This window comes from Sorex fumeus, unplaced genomic scaffold (genome assembly GCF_029834395.1).
Source record: "Sorex fumeus unplaced genomic scaffold, SorFum_2.1 ptg000098l, whole genome shotgun sequence".
NCBI classification, from domain to species: Eukaryota; Metazoa; Chordata; class Mammalia; order Eulipotyphla; family Soricidae; genus Sorex; species Sorex fumeus.
The window spans coordinates 86,257,129-86,281,206 of record NW_026606155.1 but is presented as its reverse complement, the minus strand read 5'-3'; the positions used below and the strand labels follow the sequence as shown (position 1 = coordinate 86,281,206).

At 54.8% G+C, this 24,078-nt stretch overlaps 1 protein-coding gene and 1 pseudogene across 1 annotated transcript; one reads left to right on the top strand and one right to left on the bottom strand.

Annotated features, from left to right (window-relative positions):
- Positions 1–100: 100 nt before the first annotated feature.
- Positions 101–13,899, top strand: PLA2G4F (phospholipase A2 group IVF). Its single transcript, XM_056133971.1, has 20 exons — positions 101–211; positions 2,632–2,704; positions 3,111–3,247; positions 3,335–3,463; positions 4,282–4,322; positions 4,461–4,503; positions 4,819–4,891; positions 6,374–6,543; positions 6,648–6,761; positions 6,946–6,983; positions 7,194–7,329; positions 8,718–8,854; positions 9,091–9,313; positions 10,435–10,549; positions 10,802–10,939; positions 11,029–11,142; positions 12,355–12,525; positions 12,727–12,893; positions 13,282–13,468; positions 13,676–13,899. Exons 1-20 carry the CDS (start codon positions 101–103, stop codon positions 13,897–13,899), a joined length of 2,541 nt encoding a protein of 846 aa, XP_055989946.1.
- A 7,211-nt stretch (positions 13,900–21,110) lies between these two features.
- LOC130041735 (60S ribosomal protein L37a-like) lies at positions 21,111–22,664 on the bottom strand (annotated as a pseudogene).
- Between the last annotated feature and the right edge of the window lie 1,414 nt (positions 22,665–24,078).

The following is a 24,078-nucleotide window of genomic DNA, read 5'->3' as shown; positions in this document are numbered from 1 at the left end:
GCTACCAGTCAGACCTGAGCCAGCAGTGAAGTGTGAGTGGCTCGGAGCAGAGGAAGAGAGCAGGCAGGACTTCCTGACGGGAACTGAGCCGTGGCCAGCCATGCTCTGGGTGGGCTGGCCGAGGTGGCTGGCAGACCAGAGTCTGCCCCTCCTGGGGGCAGTGCTGATGCAGAAGACAGAGAAGAAGGGACTTCAGAGCAGGCAGTGGAGGGTAAAGTACTTGTTCTTTCCTGGGGAGGTGGCTGGGGGGGGCTGGAAGCCTAGGGTTCCCGCCCTGGCATTGAGTTCTGATTTGGGGTGGGACTCGTTTGCTCCAGACAACCTGGTGGGGCTTAATGAGTGTAAAATAATTGTTAATGCCCTGTTAATTGTGAAGATCTACCTGCTTGGCTCTCTGAAATGATTCATGAGTTGGCAGCCAACCATCCCCAGGCAGACGCGCTCTGAGAAGCTTTAGGTAGCAGAGCACATGCACATGAGCCTGTGCGAAGCCCCAGGTTTGCTACCTGCATGGTCTCCTGAGCACTGGGGCAGCACCTACAAAAAAGGAAAAAAATTGTATCACAGGAGCCTGTGCTCACGGCACTTAACCACTTACCACAGAAGGTTATTTCCATGTGTGCCTCTGGCTCCATCAGCTCTGGGAGTCAGGGATCCAGCCTGGGTTCCATCTCTCAGCCCATCATCTGCCCCCCTCAATCAGTGTCTCCTTTAGCCAGAAAGAGGGTAAACGTAATGAAAGCGGGGACCATCTGGGGGAGGTAACACACATCGGGAATGAGAAGGTCTATGACCAGTGTTACCATTTCCCCCAGACGGGAAAGTTTCCTCGGTGCTGACCTGTAAGCTCCAGAGTGAGTAGACTTGGCTCAAAGGGTCCAGAAAGGTTGCTGAGGGGGGCTGGAGCCCGTGCTTTGTATGTGGGAGCCCCACCTTTGGCCCCCTGTACTGTATGGTCCAGAGCAAAGGCCAGAGTGAGTGAGCAGTGAGCACTGCAGGGGTAGTCGTCCAATCCCCATCTCAATAAATGGAAAAAGGCCACTCCTGGGGGTCCTGGAGTTTGCAGGAAATGCTCTGGAGTAAATGGCTCATTTTGGCATGGACTTTGCAAAAATGTCTGTATTGGAGCTTGACATTTCTTTTTCTTTTATTAAAAAAATCCTTTTGAGGGTGTCAAAGCGATCGGGCATTTGCCTTGCACACGGCCAACCCTGGTTCAATACCCATATGGTCCCCCAAGCACCTCCAGGAGTAATTCCTGAGTGCAAAGCCAGGAGTAACCCCTGAGCATTGCTAGGTGTGACCCAAAAATTTAAAAAATTAAATAAAAATCATTTTGAGAGGAACCACATCTGTCACTGCCCAGTGGCTGCTTTCAACACATTGCTCAGGGATCCTGTGGAGCTAAGGCTTAAAGTTGGACCTCTCCCCGAGATGGCAACAGCATTTGTCTTGCGTGTGGCCAACCCGGGTTTGATCCTCGGCATCCCCTGTGGTCCCTCCAGGCATCAACAGGAATGATTCCTGAGTGCAGAGCAGGAGTGACCCCTAAACATCGCTGGGTGTGGCCCAAAAATACAAACAAAAGAACTAGACCTTCCACATGTGAAGTCTATGCTCTAGCCTGTTGAGGTATCTCCCTGCCACTTCTTTTAAATGAATCGCCCACCCACAACCCCCCCAAAAAACTCAGACCTCAATAATAGACCTCAACATTTGAGAAGCCCCCTTCCTCTCAGTGAAGAATAGAGGGTGAGGGCCCCCCTCCCAAGCTCTCTGGCTTTTACCCAGAATGCCAAGCCTGGCTGTGCATCCACAGGCCTCAGGGGAAGAGGTGGGAGAATATGGGTCTGCTGGGATTTGGGGAGTCTCCTAGGAGGCTTATCATCTGCTGATCCCCCCAAGTCCAAGCTGCAGCCTCCTTCTCCACTTCCCAGCTCCCCAGACAGTAGAAGCCACCGCCCTGGGCTTCAGTTCTACCTGCCGCCTCCTCAGGGATCAATTCCTTTACTGGAGCTGGTGGTTGGGTGGATCGAGCATTTCTCTCAAGGTTTCGTTTCCTTGAGTGCTTACTCCAGCTCTTCCTCTGTGGGAACAGCAGGGGTACTCTGATCTGAGGGAGGGGCTCTGCAAAGTTGGAGAATAAAAATGGTACGCGTAGGGCTGGAGAGGTGGGTCGATGAACTAGAGCACAGACTTTGCGTGTGAAGGAGGTCCCAGGTTCAATCCCTGGCTCTTCGTGGTCCCCATGCACTGCTGGGAGAGACTCCTGAGCATGGAGCCAAACCCAAAATACGTAAATAAAAATGACTATGTGTATCAAGCACCTAACTGTGGGCACTTTATACAGTTTCTCATTTAAAAATCACCATAAGGCTTTGAGATTATCATCAGAATCCCCATTTGAAAGACAGGGAAACCCAAGCTGAGAGAATTAAGAGTCGCTTTGCCCAAGGCCATTTAGTGCATCCAGTTCCCCTACTTGAAGCCACTCTGACCCTGGGGGCAGGCTAGTCACCAACACGCTGATCACCCAGCCAAGCCTCCCACATGTCAAGGGAAAAGGGAAAGTGAGCAGAGAGGGGCCAGCCAACTCCCGGCATCTGAGCCCCACATGCTCTGTTGTTTCAGGGGGAAGTGCACCCCTATTATGACCTCCAGGTGAAGGTGCTGCGGGCCAGAAACATCCGGTGCATGGACCTGCGTGAGTGACCCCATCCCACTCTCCCTCTGGCTCAGCTTGTGACCACCCAACCCCAGCAGGCCTGGAGAGATGATGTGTATGGGGGTGAGGTGAAGGGGTTGAAAAGAAGACGAGGTACCGGCCACAGGCCCAGGCCGGGCAGGCAGTGGGGACCAAGGACTCTTGACCATATCCTGGAGGTGTCCTGTGTGGAACTGCACTTGCCCGTGGAGGAAAATTGTCACCCCTGATTTCCTCGGATCCCTCAAAGGCCGCATAACCATATGATCTGCCCGCTGGCAGAACTCTCACTCAGTAGAGGGGCTGGAGTTAAGGGCTGCCCCCTTTCCACACCATACCCCTCTGCCCTCCCCAGCCTCCCCCAACCTCAGCAGCTAGAGGCTGAGGAGTCCCCATCCCACCACAGTATCCAAAGCTGACTGCTTCGTGCAGCTGAGACTGCCCACAGCATCTCCGGACACTATGCAGACCAGGACAGTGTACAACTGCAGCAACCCTGAATGGAACGAGACCTTCCACTTCCGGTTGCAGAGCGTGGTGAAGGTGGGGACCAGGGCTGGGCCGCCCCTGGGGCTCCTTCTAGCAGCCCCTCCTGCCCTGCTCAGTGCCCCTCCTGCCTGCCATCCCCAGAACATCCTGGAGCTCTCCCTCAATGACAAGGACATCGTGGTAAACGACCAGATCTTCCAGATGTCCTTTGACCCAGGGATCCTCAGTCCAGGGAAACCCTACAAATATACCTTCAGAATCCAGGACCCGGTGAGTCCCCCAAGGCATGTTGCAGGGCCACTGCTGTGCCCAGGAGAGGTGCTAAGTGGACACTCCCAATCGAAACCTTCTTAGCTTTCCCTCTAATGCCTCTTCCCCTGGAGTCCAGCTAATGGGCACCTCAGGGCACCAGCCGGCCACTCCCCCCACCCCTCCCCGAAGTCTAGAACAGGTCACACCCACATTTCCGAAGAAATGAGTTACTCATGCTGTTAGTCGTCCTGCACCCATAAGAAGCCATCACAAGGGGCTGGAGCGATAGCACAGTGGGTAGGGCATTTGCCTTGCACTCAGCCAACCTGGATTTGATTACCAGCATCCCATATGGTCCCCTGAGCACTGTCAGGAGTAATTCCTTCCTGAGTGCAGAGCCAGGAGTATCACCTGAGCATCACCGAGTCACTGTCACTGTCCTCCCATTGTTCATCGATTTGCTCGAGCGGGCCCAGGTAACGTCTCCATTGTGAGACTTGATGTTACTGTGTTTGGCATATCACGGGTAGCTTGCCAGGCTTTGCTGTGAGGGCAAGATACTCTCTGTTGCTTGCCGGGCTCTCCGAGAGGGGTGCAGGAATTGAACCTGGGTCAGCCGCGTGCAAGGCAAGCGCCCTACCCAGTGTGCTATCGTTCCAGCCCACCATCACTGGGTGTGACCTTTCCTCAAAAAAAGCCCCCACAAGCCTCAGAGGAGTTGTGAAGCCGGTGGGGATGGTGGGTCACAGGGACAATCCCAGGGATGGCAAGGTGGGGGGTTTGGGGGGGTGATTAGGACTCTGTGCAAATGGCTGCTCCCTTACTCTTTCCTGTAGAAGCCACAGGAGCTGCAGGTGGAATTTGTTCTGGAGGAAAGGTGAGGGCAGGGTGAGCCCAGCATGGGGCCCGGCTCTGGGCCCACCCAGGCCCACCCCACCCCACTGTCTGCTGCTCACACATTTGTGCCGCTGCCACCCCTGGGGGTAGGTATGCCATGAACCCTCCTCCTTTGCAGCCAGCTGCCCGCCTCCGAGGTCATCACCAATGGGGTCCTGGTGGTGAGTGAGGAAGAAACGGTTGGGGTGCTCACGCATGAGCCCAGCATGCCCACCTGCTTCTGAAGGGGGTCGCCCCCCTCAAAGGAGAGGCGTGTCCAGGGAGGAGGGCGGGAACCACCAGGCTCCTGAGCACACAATACACAGTACTGCCTGGTTGAGATGCTGGGTGGAGCCCCTCACAGCCCCCCCCTTCTCCTTCCTGCATTCTGGAATGGGCTGATTAGAGGCTCTTGCCCGCAAGTCACAAGCCCTGGCTGGGGAGGTTGTGACCTGAACCCCAGACTGTACCCCCAAACTGGTCTCTGCCCTCTGCAGGCACAGCCCTGCCTCCGGGTCCAGGGCAGCCTGGAGGAAGACGGCCCGCACTCAGCTCTGCCCCGGGACTACGGTGAGTCTCCTGACTGCTCTCCTGAGAGCAGAGACCTAGCTGCACCCTGGGAGCCACCCCTGAGCACAGGGTACCCAGCTCCACCAGGCATGGCCCCTCGACAAAGAAAAGAAGGAGAAAGTTTTCAAATGTTGCACTGCTCAGAGCTGACCCTGAGGAACAGGCAGCTGCTGGCAGCAGGGAGACTCCTATCGCAGGACCCGCTGCTATGCAAACGTACCCACACACCTCAGTGTAAACAAGTGCCCTGGAGTACCTCGCCCGCCTGCATTCCCTTGGTCATCTGGGCTTGGCCGTCCACTGAGCCTCAGGCAGTAGCCAAAACCCCTCACTCATCTCCTGTGCCCATCAACCCGGGCACGTCGCCAGGGCAGCGGTGGAGGCAAATGAGAGACCCCCACAGGGCATTGTCAAGCCTGTGCATTCACTGACTTGTGTGGCCTAAATGAGCCATAAGGGCCCCCATAACGCTGGGGGTGGGCTGGAGAGGTGCCATCCCTCCGCTGAGCTGAGGGAGTCAGTGGCATAGAGCACCCCCTGGGGGTAAGGCTATGAGAGGGGCAGGGTTATGACTCCCATCCCCCCATCCCCCCACCCAGTAACCACCCCCTACAGCATTTGGCACCAAGTGTGAGTGAGGCTGTGCTAAGCTTTGTACAAGGCTTATCTGGAATTTGTGTGAATTAGGCACAGTCATTCCTCTGAATTCCTGAGATGGAGCCAAAGGAGAAACTCTCTCAAGTCCCCACCACTCAGGCTACGGGATTCAGGGCGGGGGGGCGGGGGGGGGGGTGGTGGTGGTGCTGGTGGTCGCCAGGAAGCACGTGTGCCTGTGCAGGTCTATCTCTGTTGGTCTGCGGGTCAGGGGGTCAGTGTGGTGACCCCAATGTCGGGTATGCGGTTCCCTCTGCCTGAGCCCGCGGAGGGTCTCCCTCTTTCCCAGGAGGCTGCCAGGAGCCCCTCTATTCTCTGTCCCCACAAACCCACTTCTTGGATCCCCTCAGCAAACCCTCTGCTAGCAGGAAGCCCCTGTGGCCCTTTGTGCTTCTCCCCCACCCTCCACCCGCAGCTGCAAACCTCCTCCAGGACAGCGAGCATGGACCTTGCCCAGGGACCCCTGAGTTGGGGCTCCCAGTTCCAAAGTGGGTGTCAGTGTAACCGTGTACGATGCTTCGAGCACAGCTGGCAGTGGTCTATTCTGAAGGCTTAGTAATCTTATTTCAAGGTGATCAACCCCTAGGCTCCAGGCAGGGACCTTCTTCCCCGCCCAATCCCAAGTTATTGAACATTTCGTATGGTCCCCATTATGATCAGGGTGGGTTATGGGACCCTCACTAGCCATCCCTGTGGCTCATGGTACCAGAGGGTGCGTGGGTATCATGTGGATATTTCTTAAGAGTAGAGCGGGAGGGGTGGAGCTGCACACCTGCCGCCGCCCCCCCCCCCCCCCGCCCCACCTGATCACTCACACCCCACCTGCAGGATCCAGGTATGTTCTGGTGTCCGTGCCTGGGGCCCCCGAGAAGCCACAGCGCTTGGCCCTGCAGCCCACCGTGGACAGGGGTCTCCCCACCACCTTCTGCTTCCACATGAACCCTGTGGTCAGCCCCAGGCTGGAGGTGGCTCTGGAGGAGAAGCTCCAGGTCCTGCAGGTGAGGGCATGAGCCAGGACCAGGCAGGGGCGGAGCAGCTGGTGGCCATCTTGCCTGGGGGGGGGGCCTGGGTCCCCCCACTTGGGGTGTTTCTTTCCCTGCAGAGCGGCCTGAGCGGGGAGCTGGAGACCCAGACCAGCAAGCTGGGTGAGGGGCCACTCCCGCTGTCCTCTGTGCCTCTGGGCTGTGAGCAGCGCCAGACGGTGGCCCTGGGGAAGGTAAGGGGTACCCAAGGGCCCTCCGTGACCTTCAAGAGAGGCCTGGGGAAGGGCCTGTGTGGGGGACTGGGGGTCAGGCTGGGTCAGAGTTCCCAGAGGAATTGGGGGTGTCAGGTAGGGGATAGGGCCCCGCGGGAGGGAGACCCCACTGCATCCGCTCAGTGCGGGGGCTCGTCTCTTTCAGGACCAGGAGGTGACCCTGCGCGTGAAGGCAGAGATGAGGTGAGGAGCGCTGCAGGACATGGCTCCCGGGCTGGACCCCATGGGGGCCCACCTGCCTGCACGGCTCAGTGGGGTGAGGAGGGGGGTCTTCCCCTTCTGGCTCTGCTGGGGACAGTCTTTCTCAGGGGCTCCGTGGAGGGCAAGTGGGACCCTACAGAGATGCATTTGTCCTAAGGCTCTTCTCCACCAGTCACCCCTCAACCCCCGCAGCTCTGGAGACCTGGATGTGCGCCTCGGTTTTGACCTCAGCGACGGGGAGAAGCAGTTTCTGGACAAGAGGAAGTCAGTTGTGTCCACGGCCCTGCAGAGCGTGCTGGGACTGAGCCGTGCTCCTGACCAGGCCCAGGTAAGGTAGGGGCGCAGCAGCCCGCCTCGGGGAAGACTGAGGGAGGCTGGAGGAGGAAGGGGGAGGTCGAAGCAGGCCCAAGCCGATGGGCATAATCAGGGGAGTCTGCCATGCTGGAGGCTGCAGAGCTGGGCATAGAGACCAGAAGTTCAAGGCTGAGGTGTCCAGGCTGGTTTCTGCAGAGTTCCTTTCTGCCCTGCAGATGAGACCCCCCCCATAGGCCTTTCCTCAATGCAGTCGGGCAGCGGCACATGGCGGGTGGGGGGACTTCATCTCTTCCCCACCCTCTCTGAGTCATGCTCCCCTGCTGACCTCACACGGCTGAGAGTCACGTTCTCCGTGTCCGGGCACCCCTGCTTCTGGAGGTTATAGTGGGTGAAATAGTGATAGCAGGGATATGCAAATGGAACTCCCCCGGGGTTCCAGCACTGGCGGAGGACTAGGGGAGGGGCCCCTGGGGGAGCGGACATTGGTGTGCGCTCAGGAGCCAAGCCTGTGGGTGGGAAGAGGGGCGCAGGCCCTGTTCCCCCAGCTTGGTCTTGTCCAGTACCCAGAGGGGTGAACCACCGCCTGGAGCGTCTTTTCCAAGACAAGAGATCAAAAGTGCACAGAAAGGTTGAGGTCCAAATGTTCTGAGACAAACCTTCTGGAAAAGCTAAGCAACTCGAGAGCTTCCGGGGCAGGGGGCAGGGGGACACTGCTGGTCCTGAGCAGGTCCCATGCGGGACTTATGCCGCCCCATTACCCTATCTTATCTTCCAAGTTGCTTGAGTATCAACTAAGCACATCAGGAATTGAGAAGATCAGTTGTTGCTTTGCTATTATTAGTTGTCATGCTTTCATTTGTAATAGCTTTCGAAAATATACGGGGCAGGTAAATGGGGCTGGGCAGGTCCAGCTGTCCCAACACTGGTCTTTGTCACTGCAGCTCCAAGCTTCTCAGCGAGGGGACAGCGTCCACACTCCCTAGAAGGCCATTTTTACACCTTAGAGTGGCACTGACTGGAACAAGTGTGGGGAGAGACCCGGGTGTCTCCTAGGAGTGCAGGGAACACCCGCCTCGCACAGGGCAATGCCACGCAGAGAAAGCGGGCACCTGCCTTAGCACCTTAGAATGCAGGGCATCCTCCAGCACGTCCTATGTCCAGGGTGTCCATGTGGCAGGGGTCTTGCTGGTTTGCTTGCTCTCCCACTTCCTCCTTCAGCCCCCCCACCCCAGTCTCTCACTCCCCCCAAGTACCACCATCACGTCTGTAGACTGGGGAGGGTCTCACAGGTTGCTTTGAGGATTTCATGACATGGTCCCTGGAAGGCCCTTAGCTCAGGTTCAACCTGACTGTCTCAATGTCTGTGCTGGTAGTTGTCACCATTGCGATTATTGTCCCCAGGTGCCCGTGGTGGCAGTCCTGGGGTCCGGAGGTGGGGCCCGTGCCATGTCAGCCCTCTATGGCAGCCTGGCAGGCCTGCAGGAGCTGGGCGTCCTGGACACGGTCACCTACCTGGGCGGGGTCTCTGGGTCTACCTGGTAAGGACGGGGAGTGGGGTGGGTGGGCACAGAGCCCTGGAAGGGCAGGAGCACCACGGGGGGGGGGGGGGAGAGGGGGGAGGAGTGGAGGAGTTGGGGAAGTAGAAGGAGTTGGGTTTCTGCTCCCAGGGGGATGAGGAGGAGGGGCAGAAAGGGCTGCCTGGGTGGGGGGAGCAAGTATTGGGGAGGGAGTGTCCGTGCCTCCCACCCCTGACACACAACTTCCCTCTACTCAGGTGCATCTCTACCCTCTACAAGGACCCAGCCTGGTCGCAGGGGGCCCTGCAGGGACCCATCGAGCATGCCCGGGCCCGGGTCTGCAGCAGTAAGACAGGGGCCTTGTCTACAGAGCAGCTGCAGTACTACGCCCAGGAAGTGCTGAGCGCAAATAACGGAAGCCAAGGCATCTCCCTTGTCGACCTCTGGGGTCTCCTCATCGAGTACTTCCTGCACCAGAAGGTAAGGATGAGGAGGAAAGACGGAAACGCGACCCTCCTCTAGCCCCGCCCGCCATCACGTGTCCCGCCTTCCCTCCTGCGGGCACCGCGGACTTTCAAAGCTGCCTTTTATGCCTGAGTTCTCTGGTCACTGCAAGGGGCCAGGTGAGGCGCTGGTCGCCTTCCTTATTCCAGCCTCTGAACACCGCGGGGGAGGCTACCTGCATTTCTCAGTTCATGCTGCACGTTACAATCACAAGCAGAGCTTTTCAAAAAACACTCGGGCCCGGCCTCAGAAATGCGGTCTTGGCTGGCCAGGGGTAGAGCCTCTGCAAGACGTGTGTGCTGCGCGTCCCGGTGCTTCCTACCTGTAACTCGGGATCAGCGCTCCAGTTCATTTGCGACTATATCCCGCCGCCTGGTGGCCACTGCTAGAGCTGCAGGACTGGAGGCTATGGGAGCCCCAAGAGGCGGGGCTCTCTCCTTGCAGATCTATAGCTCAGCTGATTTCTCATTTCTAAGGACCCCGTGTGTTCTAGTGATTCTATTTGTAAAGAAACGACCCCTTTATTTCCAGTTTTTCTCTGTGGACCCACAAAGATACTAAGCCTAGTTGGGGCCAATTGTTCAAAGCAGGACAGTACAATGTTGATAGGCCCAGCAACGCTTTGGAGACCACGCAATGCCAGAGCTGGAACTCCAGCTCCTTGGGTTAGCTGCCTGGCAACCCGATGACTTCTTTTAAAAATGGGTCGCTGGGGCTGAAGTGACAGTACAGCAGGCAGGAGGTTTGCCTTGAATGCAGCTGACCATAGTTTGATCCCCGCACCCTACATGGTTCCCCAAGCACCGCCAGGAGTGGTTCCTGAGTGCAGAGTCAGAAATAGCCCCTGAGCATCGCTGGGTGTGCCCCACCCCTGGAAAAAAAATAGCTCGCTGACTTTCCCATTCCCAGAAGAAGGATAAAGTTGTTCCCAGAGACTCCAGAACTGCACAGAGCACATAGTGGCCTTCACCTGCTGCAACCTGAGTCCTGTCTCTTAGAGCACTGTCACAGGAGCAAATTCTCTTATGGCCACACCTGCAAGGCTAACCCCAGGTGAGTGTGGAAAGGGAACTCCACAGAGCTTCTTTCTTGCCCAGGAAAACCCTGCCAAGCTGTCTGACCAACAGAAGGCTGTAATCCAGGGCCAGAACCCGTACCCCATCTATGCTGGCATCAACGTCCACAGCAAGCGCAGCGGGGAGGATTTTGCAGGTGCCGGTTTGTGTAGGGGAGGGGCAGGGTACAGAAGCCTGTGGTGGCAGACAAGGTGGAGGTGGTGGCAGGTGGAGGTGGAGGCAGTTGTGATGAGGGCAGGCTGGGAAGCACTGGAGGCATCTGGCAGCCTTGTGGCTGCTTTTCCTGCTCTTGGCCAGACAAGGGCACCTACTCAGGTGCCAGGGCAGGGGGGAAGCTGGGGTTCCATTGGGCAGCCCAGGTGATATTCCCTTCACTCTGGACCCCCAGAATGGTGTGAATTCACCCCCCATGAGGTCGGCTTCCCTAAGTACGGGGCCTATATCCCCACGGAACTCTTTGGCTCCGAGTTCTTCATGGGCCGACTGCTGCAGCCACGGCCTGAACCCCGCATCTGCTACCTGCAGGGTGAGTGCAGGCAGGAGGGCAGGGCTCGGGCAGGGCCCAGAGTTTGGATGGCAGAGCAGTGAAAGCCTGGCCTTGCCTCTCTGTGTCAGGGATTTGGGGCAGCGCCTTTGCTGCCAACCTGGAGGAGATCTGCGAGGTCTTCCTGAAGCCAAACAACCGCATCTTCCTGGATGGGCAGCAGAGAGGCTCTGTGGATAACCCAGGTGAGGGGTGCCACCCTGGTCCCTGTCACGTGTCTTCTCTAGTAAGAGCAGTGGTGGAGCGTGAATAGTGGTGGGGGTGGAGATTCCACTGGGCTCAGGGAAGTCTCAGCTTCTCCTTTAGGGTCTCTGGGGGTTCAGGAGTTAGTAGAGGTGGTACCTGGGGGTGAGGGGAGCTGGGAGCTCATCCAGGAGGGCCTGAGGAGCCTAGTGAATGCCCCAGGGTCACACCTTAATTCTCTACTTGAATGGAGCTTGGAGCTCCATTAGGTCAGCCCAGCGCTGGCCTGCTGGACAGCTGGTTGAGCTCTGTCCACTGCTCAGAACAGGGTTCTGAGCTCCCTGCTATGTGCCGGGCCATGTGAGAGGTTCCCACATTCAACTTTCCCTGTAGGCGCCGCCATACTTGTCCCACCCTGGCTTTTCGCCCTTAGCAGCTGTCCCCTAAATAGGCAGGAGTGGCCCTGCTCACCATGGCACCAGGGGCCTGTGCATGTGCAGCCCCCAGAGGGGCTGAAATGGGAAGTTGTGGCTCCCACTTTCTGCTCAAAGGGGTGGGGAGGAGCTGGCCATGCTCAAAGTGCTGAGCGTAGGCTTTGCACACAGGAGGCCAGTTTTTTTTTCTTTTTGAGTGACACCAAACGATGTACAGGGGTTACTCCTGGCTCTGCACTCAGGAATTACTCCTGGCAGTGCTCGGGGGAACATACGGGATGCTGGGAATCGAACCCGGATCAGTCATGTGCAAGACAAATGCCCTACCTGCTGTGCTATCGCTCCAGCCCCAGGAAGCCAGGTTTGATCCCTGGCACCAATAGGGTGAAAATTCGCCAGTAGGGGTGACTGTGGGTGTGACCCAAACTCCACAATAGGATAGAGGTGAAGGCACTTTCCATGTGTGTAGCTGACTTGGATGAATGGGCTGCAGATGATCCCTGAGCTCCACCAAGTGCAACCCCTGAGCACAAAATCAGGAGTAGCCCTGAGTGCCTCCAGGTGTGGCTCAAAAAGAACCAAGCAAATTAAGGAAAACAATGTAGTTGACACAAGCTCCCAGGTAACTTTCACAGCTTGGGTCTGGGGAGAGAAAGTTGTTGAAACTTAGAAAGGCCTGGGCTTGGGCAGGTGCGGGGGGGTGGCAGGATAGATGCAGTGATGGGGAACAGGGGGGCTGCAGAGCAAAAGGAGACCACTTCACCTCCCGCCTCCCTGCAGAGGATGTTGGGAACGCCACCGTGGGAGTCATCGCCCCGCAGGCACCCTTCTCCCAGGTTCTGCAGAACCTCCGCCAGAGACGTTTCTCGGCGGACCAGAAGCCCAACTTCCTCCGAGGCCTGGGCCTGCACCGCAGCTACGAGACCAGCAGGGAGTTCCTGGCCTGGAAAAGTGGGTCCCTCTGCAGCCGGGCTTCTGCTGCTGCCTGAATTCTTGGCTGGGGCCTGGTGTTGGGGTGTAGCCCCTGCTGCTTGGGGCTGGGGCGGGAGACCTTGTGGGGTCAGGGACTGGGGTGGGACAAGGGGGACTCCCAGGGCAGAAGGGTGCAGAATAGGGAAAACTGCTACCAAGCAGCAGCTGTTCTCCACGCAGAGAATCATCTGGATTCCAAGCCCAATGAGCTCACACCCATGTGGGACTGCCTGAAGCTGGTGGACGCAGGCCTGGCCATCAACTCCCCCTTCCCGCTGTGCCTGTCCCCGCACAGGGCCGTGGACCTCATCCTGTCCTTTGACTACGCCCTGTCCAGCCCTTTTGAGGTAAGGTGACGGAATCAGGAGACCAGGCTGGGTCTTTGGGGGATCACCCCTTATGGAAGACCTGGGTCCAACCTGTCAGTGAGCGTGCTGGTAGCTGCTGGGCCCCCTCAAAAAAAACGCTACCCTCCGGAGGAGGTGCAGGTGGGAAGGTGGGAGTGGAGAGAAGGGCCCAAAAGGGGGCGCTCAGGGGTGTTCTAGGAAGGACCCTGCTCTCTGGCCGGCTGCTCAAGCCTGGAGGGGGTGCGGTTCCCGGAAGTCCCCACCATCTGGCCACAGCAGAGCCAGCAAAGCGGACGCGGCAGAAGCGTCTGAGGATGCTGCTCAGCTCCGTGGGGTCCAGGCAGGGGGAAGGGGCGTGCCCAGGGTCAGGAGCTTCCCTCCCTCCCAGGTGTTGCAGGTGACGGAGAGGTACTGCCGGGAGCGGGGCATCCCCTTCCCGCGGATCCAGGTGCGGCCCGAGGATTTGGAGGAGCCGCAGGAGTGCTACCTCTTCGCTGAGGCCGAGGACCCCCGCTCGCCCATCGTGCTGCACTTCCCGCTGGTCAACAGGACCTTCCGCACACACCGGTCCCCAGGCGAGGGATAGCCCCGGGGTGGAAGCGGGGTGCTGATGCGACTGGACCCCTGGATGTGGCAAAGCGCGCGCGCGTTCTGCAGGGCCCCTCTCGGGCATCCTGCCCCTCTGCGCCCGGAGCTGGGGCGCGGGCCACTGGGAAGTGGGGTGGGAATGGGGGGGCTTCAGCTCCCAGAGCCCTACCTGACGCTCCGCCTCCTGCCCGCAGGCGTGGAACGGCAGACGGCAGAGGACAGGGCCTTTGGGGAGTTTTCCGTCGACGGCGCCAGCACCCCCTATGGCACCACGAACTTCACCTACACACCCGAGGAGTTTGAGCGGCTGGTGGCCCTGAGCCGCTACAACGTCCTCAACCAGGCGGGGCGCGTGCGGCAGGCGCTGGAACTGGCCCTGCGCCGGCGGCAAGAGTGGGGGGCTGGCCTGGAGGGCTAGGGGCTGGTCTGGGCGGCTGGGAGACTGACCTGTGGTCCTGCTTCGATGGGGGTTCCAGGAGGAGAGGGGGCTTCCTCACTCCAGGTGCTCTTGAGGGCGTGGGGGACATGGGTGCTGCACATGGGATGTGGGGTCTCTAGGGGGTCAGGCCAGAGTCTAGCCACAGCCCATCCCAGGTGTAGGTGGAGCTCATTCTAAGGGGCTCGTGCTCTTCCTTAACCTGAGCGGGGCTCAGAGGTTCCACCAACCCACCCCCACGTGTCCCAGTCTAAACCCTGCACCCCACCCGAGTTCCTAGAAGCAGAGCTAAGATCAAGCAAGGATAAGAGCGGACCTACGGCTCGTCTGTCTGGGTCACTAAGTCTGTCCATTTGTCCTCATGGTTCACTCTGTCCTGCCATAGTGATGGGTGCAGGGTGGGGGAGGGGCTCAGCCATCACCCCTCAGCTCTCTAACCCAGGCCATGTCCTCTTGCCCTTAGAATAACTGCCACCTCACCAGCAGTCTCGCCATCTCCCCAGAGCTCTGGCTCTGTGGGAGGAACAGCCACTCAGGGGGTCTGAGTGAATGTGTGCTTGAGGGGGGCTCCCCTGCCCAGGGTGGGGAAAGTTATTACCAAGGAGAATTTCTAGTTTAAGATGGAAGAAGACAGATTCAGATCCCAACATTGAAAGTTTTTTTTTAAGTAATTTTTAAGCACACAGTAAATTTTCGGGATCTGTCTTTCCTATAAATAGTTTTTGTCTTTCCAATAAATAGTTCTGTTGAACTGTCAGAAATTTTAAATAATGACGATAACTTACATAAGAATGTCTCACAAGGTTGTATTAGTGATTACTTGGGGAGGGGCAACACTCAGCCCACCAGACTGGGGGTTCAAGGCAAGAGCCCGAGGATATGGGTCCTGAGGTGTGGGGGTTACCCGGTCACCCTGATGGTGCTCAGGGTCCCCAGGGTTGCACCTGGCAGTGCTTGGGGTGGGGGGTGGGGGTTGAACCAGGCTTAGTTGCATGCAGGACATGTACTATCTCTCTGTCCCCACAATTTTTTTCTAGTTTCTGGTTTGGGGGCCATGTTCTGTGGTGCTCCTGGCTGAGGAATCACGCCTGGTGGTGGTCAGGAGTGCCAGGGATCAAACCCGGGTCAGCCACATGCAAAGCAAATGCCCAGCTTGCTGTACTGTTGTTCTGGCCCCGTCCCCATAATTTTGATGTATAAATAATTTTTTAAAAATAATTATGTAACAAGTGGTACTACATGGAAAGTATCATGTTAAGCGAAATGAGTCAGAAAGAGCGGGATAGACACAGAAAGATTGCATTCATCTGGGGAACATAAAGCAACAAAAAGGGAGACTAACACCCAGGAATGGCTGAGATTAGTACCAGGAATTTTGCTCCATGAATGGAAGGGCAGCCACAGGCTCCAGGTGAAAAGGAAGCTCAGATAGAGAAGAGAGTACCAAATGAAGGGTGTTGTGAGGGCCCTCCCAGGGTGGGAGAAGCATGCTAAAAGTAGTCGATAGACCAAACATGATTGCCACTCAAAGCCTCTCTTGCAGAACACAGTACCCAAAAGAAGAGAGAGAGAACAAGGGGGAATACCCTGCCACAGAGGCAGGATGGGACGGGGCGGGGGAGGGGATGAGGGGTGGGGGGGGATGCTGGGACCCGTGGGGATGGATGATGGGCACTGGTGGAGGGATGGGCACTTGATCATTGTATAACTGAAACCCAAGCACAAAATTTGTAAGCCTATAACTGTACCTCATGTTTTTTCACTAATAAAAAAAAGAAAAAAAAATTAAAAAAAAAATAAAATAGATCAGCAAAAAAAAATTATGTAATCACTGATTACAATACATATTAATCTTAGTATGCTTTTATTTTCTTGAAAAGTATTCAAAATTCATTCTTTTTATCTGAGCTAGACAAATTTAACTTCAGCCCTTTATAAACATAAGCAAAATATTCAGAATATAGGCAGTAAACATTCCAGGAATCTAACTTAAACCTAAGATTTACTGGGGCTGGAGCGATAGCACAGCGGGTAGGGCGTTTGCCTTGCACGCGGCCAACCCAGGTTCGATTCCCAGCATCCCATATGATTCCCTGAGCACCGTGAGGAGTAATTCCTGAGTGCAGAGCCAGGAGTAACCCATGTGCTTTGCCAGGTGTGACCCAAAAGCCAAAAAAAAAAAAACTATCACTAGAGTGTATTTTTGTTTTGTTTTGGGGTGGTGCTCAGGGACTGTTCCTGACTCTGTGCACAGGGGTCACTCCTGTCAGGACTTATGGGACCAGATAGAGTGCCAGAGATTGAGTCTGGGTCAGCCGAATGCAAGGCCCTACCCATTGGATTATCTCTTGAGCCCCTAAAAACCTTTGATAGCACTGTAGCACTGTCCTCCCATTGTTTATCGAATTGCTTGACTGGGCACCAGTAACATCTCCATTGTGAGACTTGTTGTTACTGTTTTTGGCATATTGAATAGTCACCAAGAGCTTGCCAGGCTCTGCCATTTGGGCGGATACTCCCGGTAGCTTGCCAGGCTCTCTGAGAAGGACCGAGGAATTGAACCCAGGTCGGCTGTGTGCAAGGCAAACGCCCTATCTGCTGTAAAAACCTTTTATATGAAAAAAAAAAACCTCAAAAGGCAAATGACCAAAGGGCCTTTTATCCCAATATATGGAGTACTGTTAAGATTCAAGAAAGAAAAGGCCAAACAGCTGATAGAAACTACACAAAATAGGTGAACAGACAATCCAAAGGACGGAAGGTATGCTGCCTCCCTCCAGATGTGATTTATGCAGGTTACTTACTCTATACCAATACAATAATATTATCACATATAATTTATCTGTTACTTCACAGACATTCCAGTTGTGGGGACTTGGAATCCATTGACTGAAAGGGAGATAGGGATCCCCATGGAAGAATTTGGTATTGAGGGTTCTGATCTAGAGAGGCAAAGAATCACCCACATGTACTTAGTATTGAAAGAAATTGGAGGAAATCTTAATTAAAGTGACTATAAATGGAGACAGAGAAAAAAGCCCGGGAGGCCAGAGAGATAGGACGGGGTTAAGTCTCTTACCTGACATATGTTGGTTTGATCCTCTGTACCCCATACAGTTCCCTGCATGGCCCAGCTCCCCTACCCTAATCCCCCCCCCAAAAAAAAAAACTGATAGCAAAGTCTTGAGAACAGAGAAAGCGGCGGAGAGCTGTGTGCTAGGCCAGAGGAAGCAGCCAAGGGGAGAGGGAGAAGTCTGAAGGTGAGGGACCCCGTAGGTGAGTGTGGGGCTGAGGCTAGGGTGCAGACCTGCTGCCCAGATTGAGATCAGTGAGACTGAGGAGTCAGGGGAGCAGCGGTGCATGTTGGGGCCCTGGCCAGTCAACCCTGGCAAATTGGAGAATTGGAGTCCGATCCCCTGAAGTTGCTGGACTTACTCCCTATAGGAGAGGGAGTGGGTAGGGGAGAAGCCTTTGCCCGGCCCTCTGCTCACTGCAGGATTCCTGTCTCCGCCACTTCCTCCACAAGAGAAAGAACCCCGGCGGGGGGGGGGGGGGGGAGTCTGGTTATTGGCCCCTACCTGGGGTTCTTATACATAAACTTGGGGGGGCAATCCCACAGTTAGGGTGGGGGCGGGGGGAGCAGTCCCATATACAGCACGTACAACTTCTCATGTACAGATGTCAGTTAATGATTTACATATCCTGCTCTTAAGGCTGGGTTAACAATATGGGTAGGTGGGCACAGTCATGTCCCTCATTCTCAACCAGAATGCCTGCATGCATGCATGTGGGGAGTGCTGGAGTGGCCCCCTGGGTCTTGGTAAACAGGGCCGGCTCTTGTTTCCAGGGGCAGGGGACTTGGTCAAAGTCTCAGGCTAGCTGCTGAGACCCCAACAGTGCACAGGGACAGAGACGGGCAGTGTGGTCGTGGTTGTGGTCATGAGGAGAAAACTGGAATGTGCTCGAGGGAGAAGGGGGCCGGCGAATCCCGTGACCATCTTTCCTGCAGCCTTCCTGTCAGACAGGCATTAGGGACATCCTCATGGCCAAGAGGCGACTGGCGGAGTCAAGTTCAAGAGAGGAGCAAGGTGATGGGGAAATCCTAAAGGGAATGAGTTTTATTGTGAGAAGGAAGAATTGCTGTGTGGTTAGTCATGGGTGGGTATGAGCCAACCGAGGAGGTGACATGAAAGATGCCAACAGAGAATGGAAAATTCCAGGTCCAGTCAGGTGCCGCCCCAGCCTTGCAGTGCTGCTATTTTTGTCACATCCTTTCAGAATCATAAGCATCTTAGCAAGTTCTTAATTGAATATCGAGTTTCTTTGATTTCAGGTTATAAACAGCAGCAATTAGAGCTACTCCTGGCTCAGTGCTCAGTAGTCACTCCCAGTGGTACTCAGAGGACCAGATGGTGCTGGGGATGGAGCCTGATCCTGCACGCTGAATATGCTCAGTCTGTTGGTCCATCTCTCTGGTCCCTGCATGCTTATTTTGTGCTACTTATAGCACAGCGGTAGGGCGTTCGCCTTACAAGCGGCCAACATGGCCGACCCGAGTTCGATTCCTCCGTCCCTCTCGGAGAGCCCGGCAAGCTACCGAGAGTATTCGATATGCCAGACACAGTAACAACAAAGTCTCCAATGGAGACGTTACTGGGCCCGCTCGAGCAAATCGACAATCAACGGGAGGGCCTTTATTTATTTATTATTTATATTTATGCACACTATCCTTTATTGTCACGATTCTTTGTGGGAGGTGGCAGCATTACCTCCACTTACAGATGTAGAAACTGAAGCTTAGAACAGTACGATTATTTGTCCAAGAACACACAGACCAGAGGTGACAAAGCCAGGTCTTGATATTTTGGTTTTTTTGTTCTTTTGTTTTTCTTTTTTTCCTTTTTTTTTCTTTTTGGGTCACACCCAGTGACGCTCAGGGGTTACTCCTGGCTCTGCACTCAGGAATTACTCCTGGCGGTGCTCAGGGGACCATCTGGGATGCTGGGAATCGAACCTAGGTTGGCCGTGTGCAAGGCAAATGCCCTACCCGCTGGGCTATAGCTCCAGCCCCTGTTTTTCTTTTTTGACAGTGCCAGAAACTGAACCCAGGACCTCATATATGCAAAGCAAGTGCTCTACTGCTCAGCCACACCACAAGCCAGGTCTTGAACTAAAGACTTAAAAAATAAAAATCAACCTCAATCACTAAACCCCACACTGGCCTGACTCTGAGTGCTTAACGTGGAGTAGGGCTTGTCCTGTCTGGGCTGTGGATATAGAAAACATTTCCTAGTTTCCAGGTTTGAGAAAAGGAAAGAAGATTTTGTTCCTGGGTCATCTGTGTCACTTTCAATAAATTTAGCATGGACTACAACAATACATTTGTTTATGAGAGAGAGAGAGAGAGAGAGAGAGAGAGAGAGAGAGAGAGAGAGGTGCATGTGTGAAAAAAAGAGGGTATGGGGCTGGAGCGATAGTACAGCGGGTAGGGTGTTTGCCTTGCATGTGGCCGACCCGGGTTCGATTCCCAGCATCTCATATGGTCCCCTGAGTACCACCAGGAGTAATTCCTGAGTGCAAAGCCAGGAGTAACCTCTGTGCATCACCAGGTGTGATGTGTGACCCAAAAAGCTAAAAAATAAAAATCAAAAAGAGGGTGTGTGTGTGTGTGTGTGTGTGTGTGTGTGTGTGAGAGAGAGAGAGAGAGAGAGAGAGAGAGAGAGAGAGAGAGAGAATGTGTGTGACATGAACCTGACTAGCGGCTATTCCACCCAGACCTCTCTCCTACCTCAGAGCCCTGTCAGCTCCGCCCTCAAAAGGATAAGGACTGTGACTTCCTATGATTTGGGCAGCTCTCAGGCCCCCACCCACAGACTGCCCAGATTTTCACGGGGCACTTCCTGGGCCAGGCCCTGATCTGCCGCCAGCAGGTTTCTCAGCTATGAGTCACTTACAGGGGTCCTTTCTGCAGCCCTGCTGTCCAGCAGGCCTCAGCACAGGGGTCTCGGCCACTGCCCAGGAGTGGGGAGGTGAGAGCTGGGAAGGTGGTCAGCAGTTTCTGTGGGAAGATCCTGGGCCTTGGTCAGTGGCTGAAGGGTGACCTGGCTGGAGCTGGGGCAGAGAAGGAAGGGGGAGGGCGCCTCCCTGTCACAAAGGACTGTCAGAAGAGGTGGCAGAGGCCCTTGGGAGAGGCTGGGTGGGAACAAAGGTGAGGGATGGGAGCAGGTTCACTCTCGGGGCACAAGGAGAGGAAGTTTCCCTGCGGCTGTTAGGGTGAGGATGGAGGTAAGATTGCAGGCTGTGGGGTCAGAGCAATAGTACAGAGGGACGGCACTTGACTTGCACACCATCAACCTAGGCTCAATCCCTGGCACTCCATATGGTCCCCTGAGCACTGCCAGGAGTAAGCCCTAAGCACTAGTGGATGTAGCCCAAACCCCCTCATCCCTCCCCCAAGTAAAAAGAAAACAAAAAACTTCAAAGGCTCCTCAGAGCTCTATGAGGCAGAGAACGAAAATGAAGGCTTAAAGAGGTCAAGAGCATTGAGGTAAACTGCTGGAGTGATAGTACAGCTGGTGGGGTGTTTGCTATGCATGTCGATGACCCAGGTTTGATTCCCGGTACCCCATATGGTCCCCCAAGCACCACCAGTGTGCGGAGCCAGGAGTGAGCCCTGAGCACTGCTGGATGTGACCCCCAAACCAATAAATAACTAAGCACAAATTAACCAAAACAAGCAATACAAAATAAATCATTTAGGGCCTGCTATTGGGACAGGTTTGGGTGGTGGCTGAGAAAAATCTGAAATAATGGTGGTGAGAAGGTACAATGGTGGTGGAATTGGTGTTGGAATATTGAATGTAATAAATCACTGTGAACAACTTTATTAAAGGTTTAAAAGAGCCTGGAGACAAGGAGTCTACACTAAAAGAAGGGCAGATGAGAAGGGGAGAGTGGACACGGTCTCCTCAGGAGGCGAAGAACACACAAGGAATGATGCCTCAGGGTGACCCTGAGTGTTTATTCTTGTCCAGGGCCCAGGATGCTTACATTTTTGGGACCCTAATTATCACCTCTCTGCATGAGTGCTTCCCTGAAACCTGTGGGTCCTAGAGATTCTGGAGTCTAGGGAGAGTTTTGGAACATTTCTATTTGGAGACACAATAAGAAACCAAGGAAGTTTTTTCTTTTTACAGAAATTAACCCATTTATTATAGGCTAGCAATGCTTCAGATGGCAGATCTACTGGTCTTTCATCTCCTTCAGTCTTCTGATGGCAGATTTGACTGTGACAGCAGCAGAGGTATTGTAGGTCCAGGCGCCCCCTCCTTCCCCACAACGGTTTTCATGCAGGAACCACAGTGCCAAATGCCCACGGCCGGTCTCTTCATCTTGGTCTTGCTGCAGAAGGAGCATGTGCTCTTGGCATGCTGGCTGATCTCGATTTTCTTCACCATCTTCCGGAGGGAGGCGCCATAACGTGTTCCGTATTTACCCACGATCCCCACCTTCTTGGTGCGTTTAGCTATGGTGCCGCCACCCAACTCAGGATGCAGAGAGCCAAGGAAACTTAAAAAAAAAAATAAGATTTATTTTATGTTATCTTTTCATTTTTTGCTTTTTGGGTCACTCCCGGCGATGCTCAGAGGTTACTCCTGGTGGTGCTTGGGGGACCATATCAAACCCTGGTCAACTTTGTGCAAGGAAAATGCGCTACCTGCTGTACTATTGCCCTGGCCCCACCAATGAAACTTAACATTCTATCTGCTGCTGGTGGCTGTGGCCCTGGAGCTGGTAGATCAGTGGGTCAGCATAGGAGACCATCATGTGGGGGCTGATCCCAAGCCTGGGAAATGTAGTGGCTGCTGGGAGGCGGGCAGGGAAGCAGCTCTGCTCCTTCGGCTCTCTTGGCTGATCCCTGATTTTTCTCCTGTCAAACTGCAGCGTGTGAATTGGCTGAACAACAAACAAAAGAAAACCTGTGTGCATGTATGTGCATGAGAGCTTGCGTGTGCATGAGACCATGTATGTGTGTAAGAACATGCATGCACGTGAGATCATGCATGTATGTGAGAGCGTGCATGTAGTACATGTGCGTGAGAGCATGCATGTGGTGCATGTCCATGAGACCATGCATGTGTCTAAGAGTGTGCATGTGGGATCATGCATGTGTGACTGCATGTGTGTGAGAGACCATGCTTGTGCATGACAGCATGCATGTGCGTGGGACCATGCACATGTGTGAGACCGTGCATGTGTGGAAGAGCGTGCATGTACATGACAGACCCCGTCTCAGTTCCTGGCTCTTTCATGGAGGCATCTGTGATCCCAGCGAGTCTCTCACTGTTTCTCATCCTGCCCCCCACCCCCAGGCCACATTGAGCCACCAAATTTTGAGCTTCTGCAGAGTTTCAGGGGCACAAAGAAAACTGTCCCCATCCACCTGGTGGTCATCCCAATGGTGTATTGGGTCGCCCCTAGGGGCTGGAGTGGAAGCAAAGACAGTGGGCCCCTGGAAGTCCAGGGTCTGATCCCGTTGTCTGGAGCTGGGGGACATGTCCATGAAGGGCTCTCTCCCCACACAACTCACAGATGGAGGTATGGGTGTGTCGGTAAGGCTGTACTGGAAGCTTAGAGACCTTTTTCGCCTTATCTCTGGAGAGCCAGCTCTCAGGCTGATGCAGGAGGAGGGCCCCCTTTAGTGTCTCACCTTCAGCTTTAAGGAAGGATCGGATCACCAGAAGCATGTTTCCGCTCTCATTTAAAATCCTGTTCCAGGGGCGTAGAGACAGAGCCTTTGCCTTGCACGCGGTCCAACTGGGTTTGATCCCCAGCATCCTATATAGTTCCCGAGCCCTGCCAAAAGTAATTTCTGAGTACAGAGCGAGGACTAACCCTTCAGTATAGCCGGTGTGATCCAAGAAGCCTTAAAAAATCAAAAAATGGGTGTGATCCAAAAGGCCTAAAAAAATAAAATCCTGTAAAATCCTGTTTTAGGAAAAGGACGGGAGTACTCAAGTACTGTGGGAGGGGAGGCTGGGCTCCAGCTCAGCTCACTTGGGAGGCCCCTGGGGGAGCCCAGGGCAGCAGCAGCTGGGAGGGAGGGGAGAGGCACGACATAGACTCTGCAGGTGCCATAGAGCCCACAGGCTTCCTAAACCCAGCAAGCATAGGCTGCCCCCCAGCGCTCCCTTTGGGGGCTATGATCTGTGTTTCTGGTAAGCTCCCACACTTGAGATGAATCAATGCTGGGTGGGTGGGGAGAGAAGGTGCAGACCAGGTAACCTGAGCTCTGCATGCTGGGCCCCAGTGGGTGTAACGGGGTGTCTATGAAATTTAGGACTATGGGAGGTCACCCCTAGAGTTCGAAGGGAGGTTTTCCTGCCAAGGTCTACCGAGGGCCTTAGCCATGCTGGAATTACTTTAGTCTTGATTTGTTTTGAAAATGTAGGCGGGACTTTTAAAAATATTGTGAACTAAAAGAGAGAAGCTACAAACATACGTTTAAATCACTCACACACTTTTTTCTACTGTTTGGAAAGTCATGAGAAGAGGAACCAGTGAGGAAAAGGCCAGTAGGGCAGTATGTGTGTGTGTATACACGTGTGTGAGGAGAGACCACCAGAGATGGAAAAGACAGGAAGTGGGGTGGGGGAGCAGAGGAGTCCGGAGGGAGACTGGCTACATCCATAATATATGGGAGGAGTATTGGGCCATACCCAGAGTATACTCAGGAGCAATTCCTGACTTTGTGCTCAGGGATAACTCCTGGTTCTGTCCTTAGGGATCACTCCTAATAGTACTCAGGGATCAGAGCTGGTGCCACAAATGGAACTAGCATTGGCAGTGTACAAGGCAATTCCCTATCCGCTGTACATCTACTACATCAGTAATTTTAAAAAATGGTTTGGGGGGGCATACCCAGCTGTGCTCAGAACTTACTCCTGGGTCTGCTTCCAGAGTTCACTCCTGGTGGGCTTAGGTGACCCTATGGGATGCCAAGGATTGAGCCCAGGTCAGCCACATGCAAGGTAAGTTGTTCACCTCTCTCTCTCTCTCTTCTCTCTCTCTCTCTCTCTCTCTCTCTCTCTCTCTCTCTCTCTCCTCTGCATCAGTAATTCTTGGACACACTCTTGGGCCAGGGAGAAGGTGTCTATACTC

Coding starts and splice junctions, on each gene's coding strand:
- PLA2G4F (XM_056133971.1), top strand. CDS start 101: ATGCTCTGGGTGGGCTGGCCGAGGTGGCTGGCAGACCAGAGTCTGCCC. Junction 8,855..9,090: donor GGGGTCTCTGGGTCTACCTG/GTAAGGACGGGG, acceptor CCCTCTACTCAG/GTGCATCTCTACCCTCTACA. Junction 10,940..11,028: donor CCGCATCTGCTACCTGCAGG/GTGAGTGCAGGC, acceptor TCTCTGTGTCAG/GGATTTGGGGCAGCGCCTTT.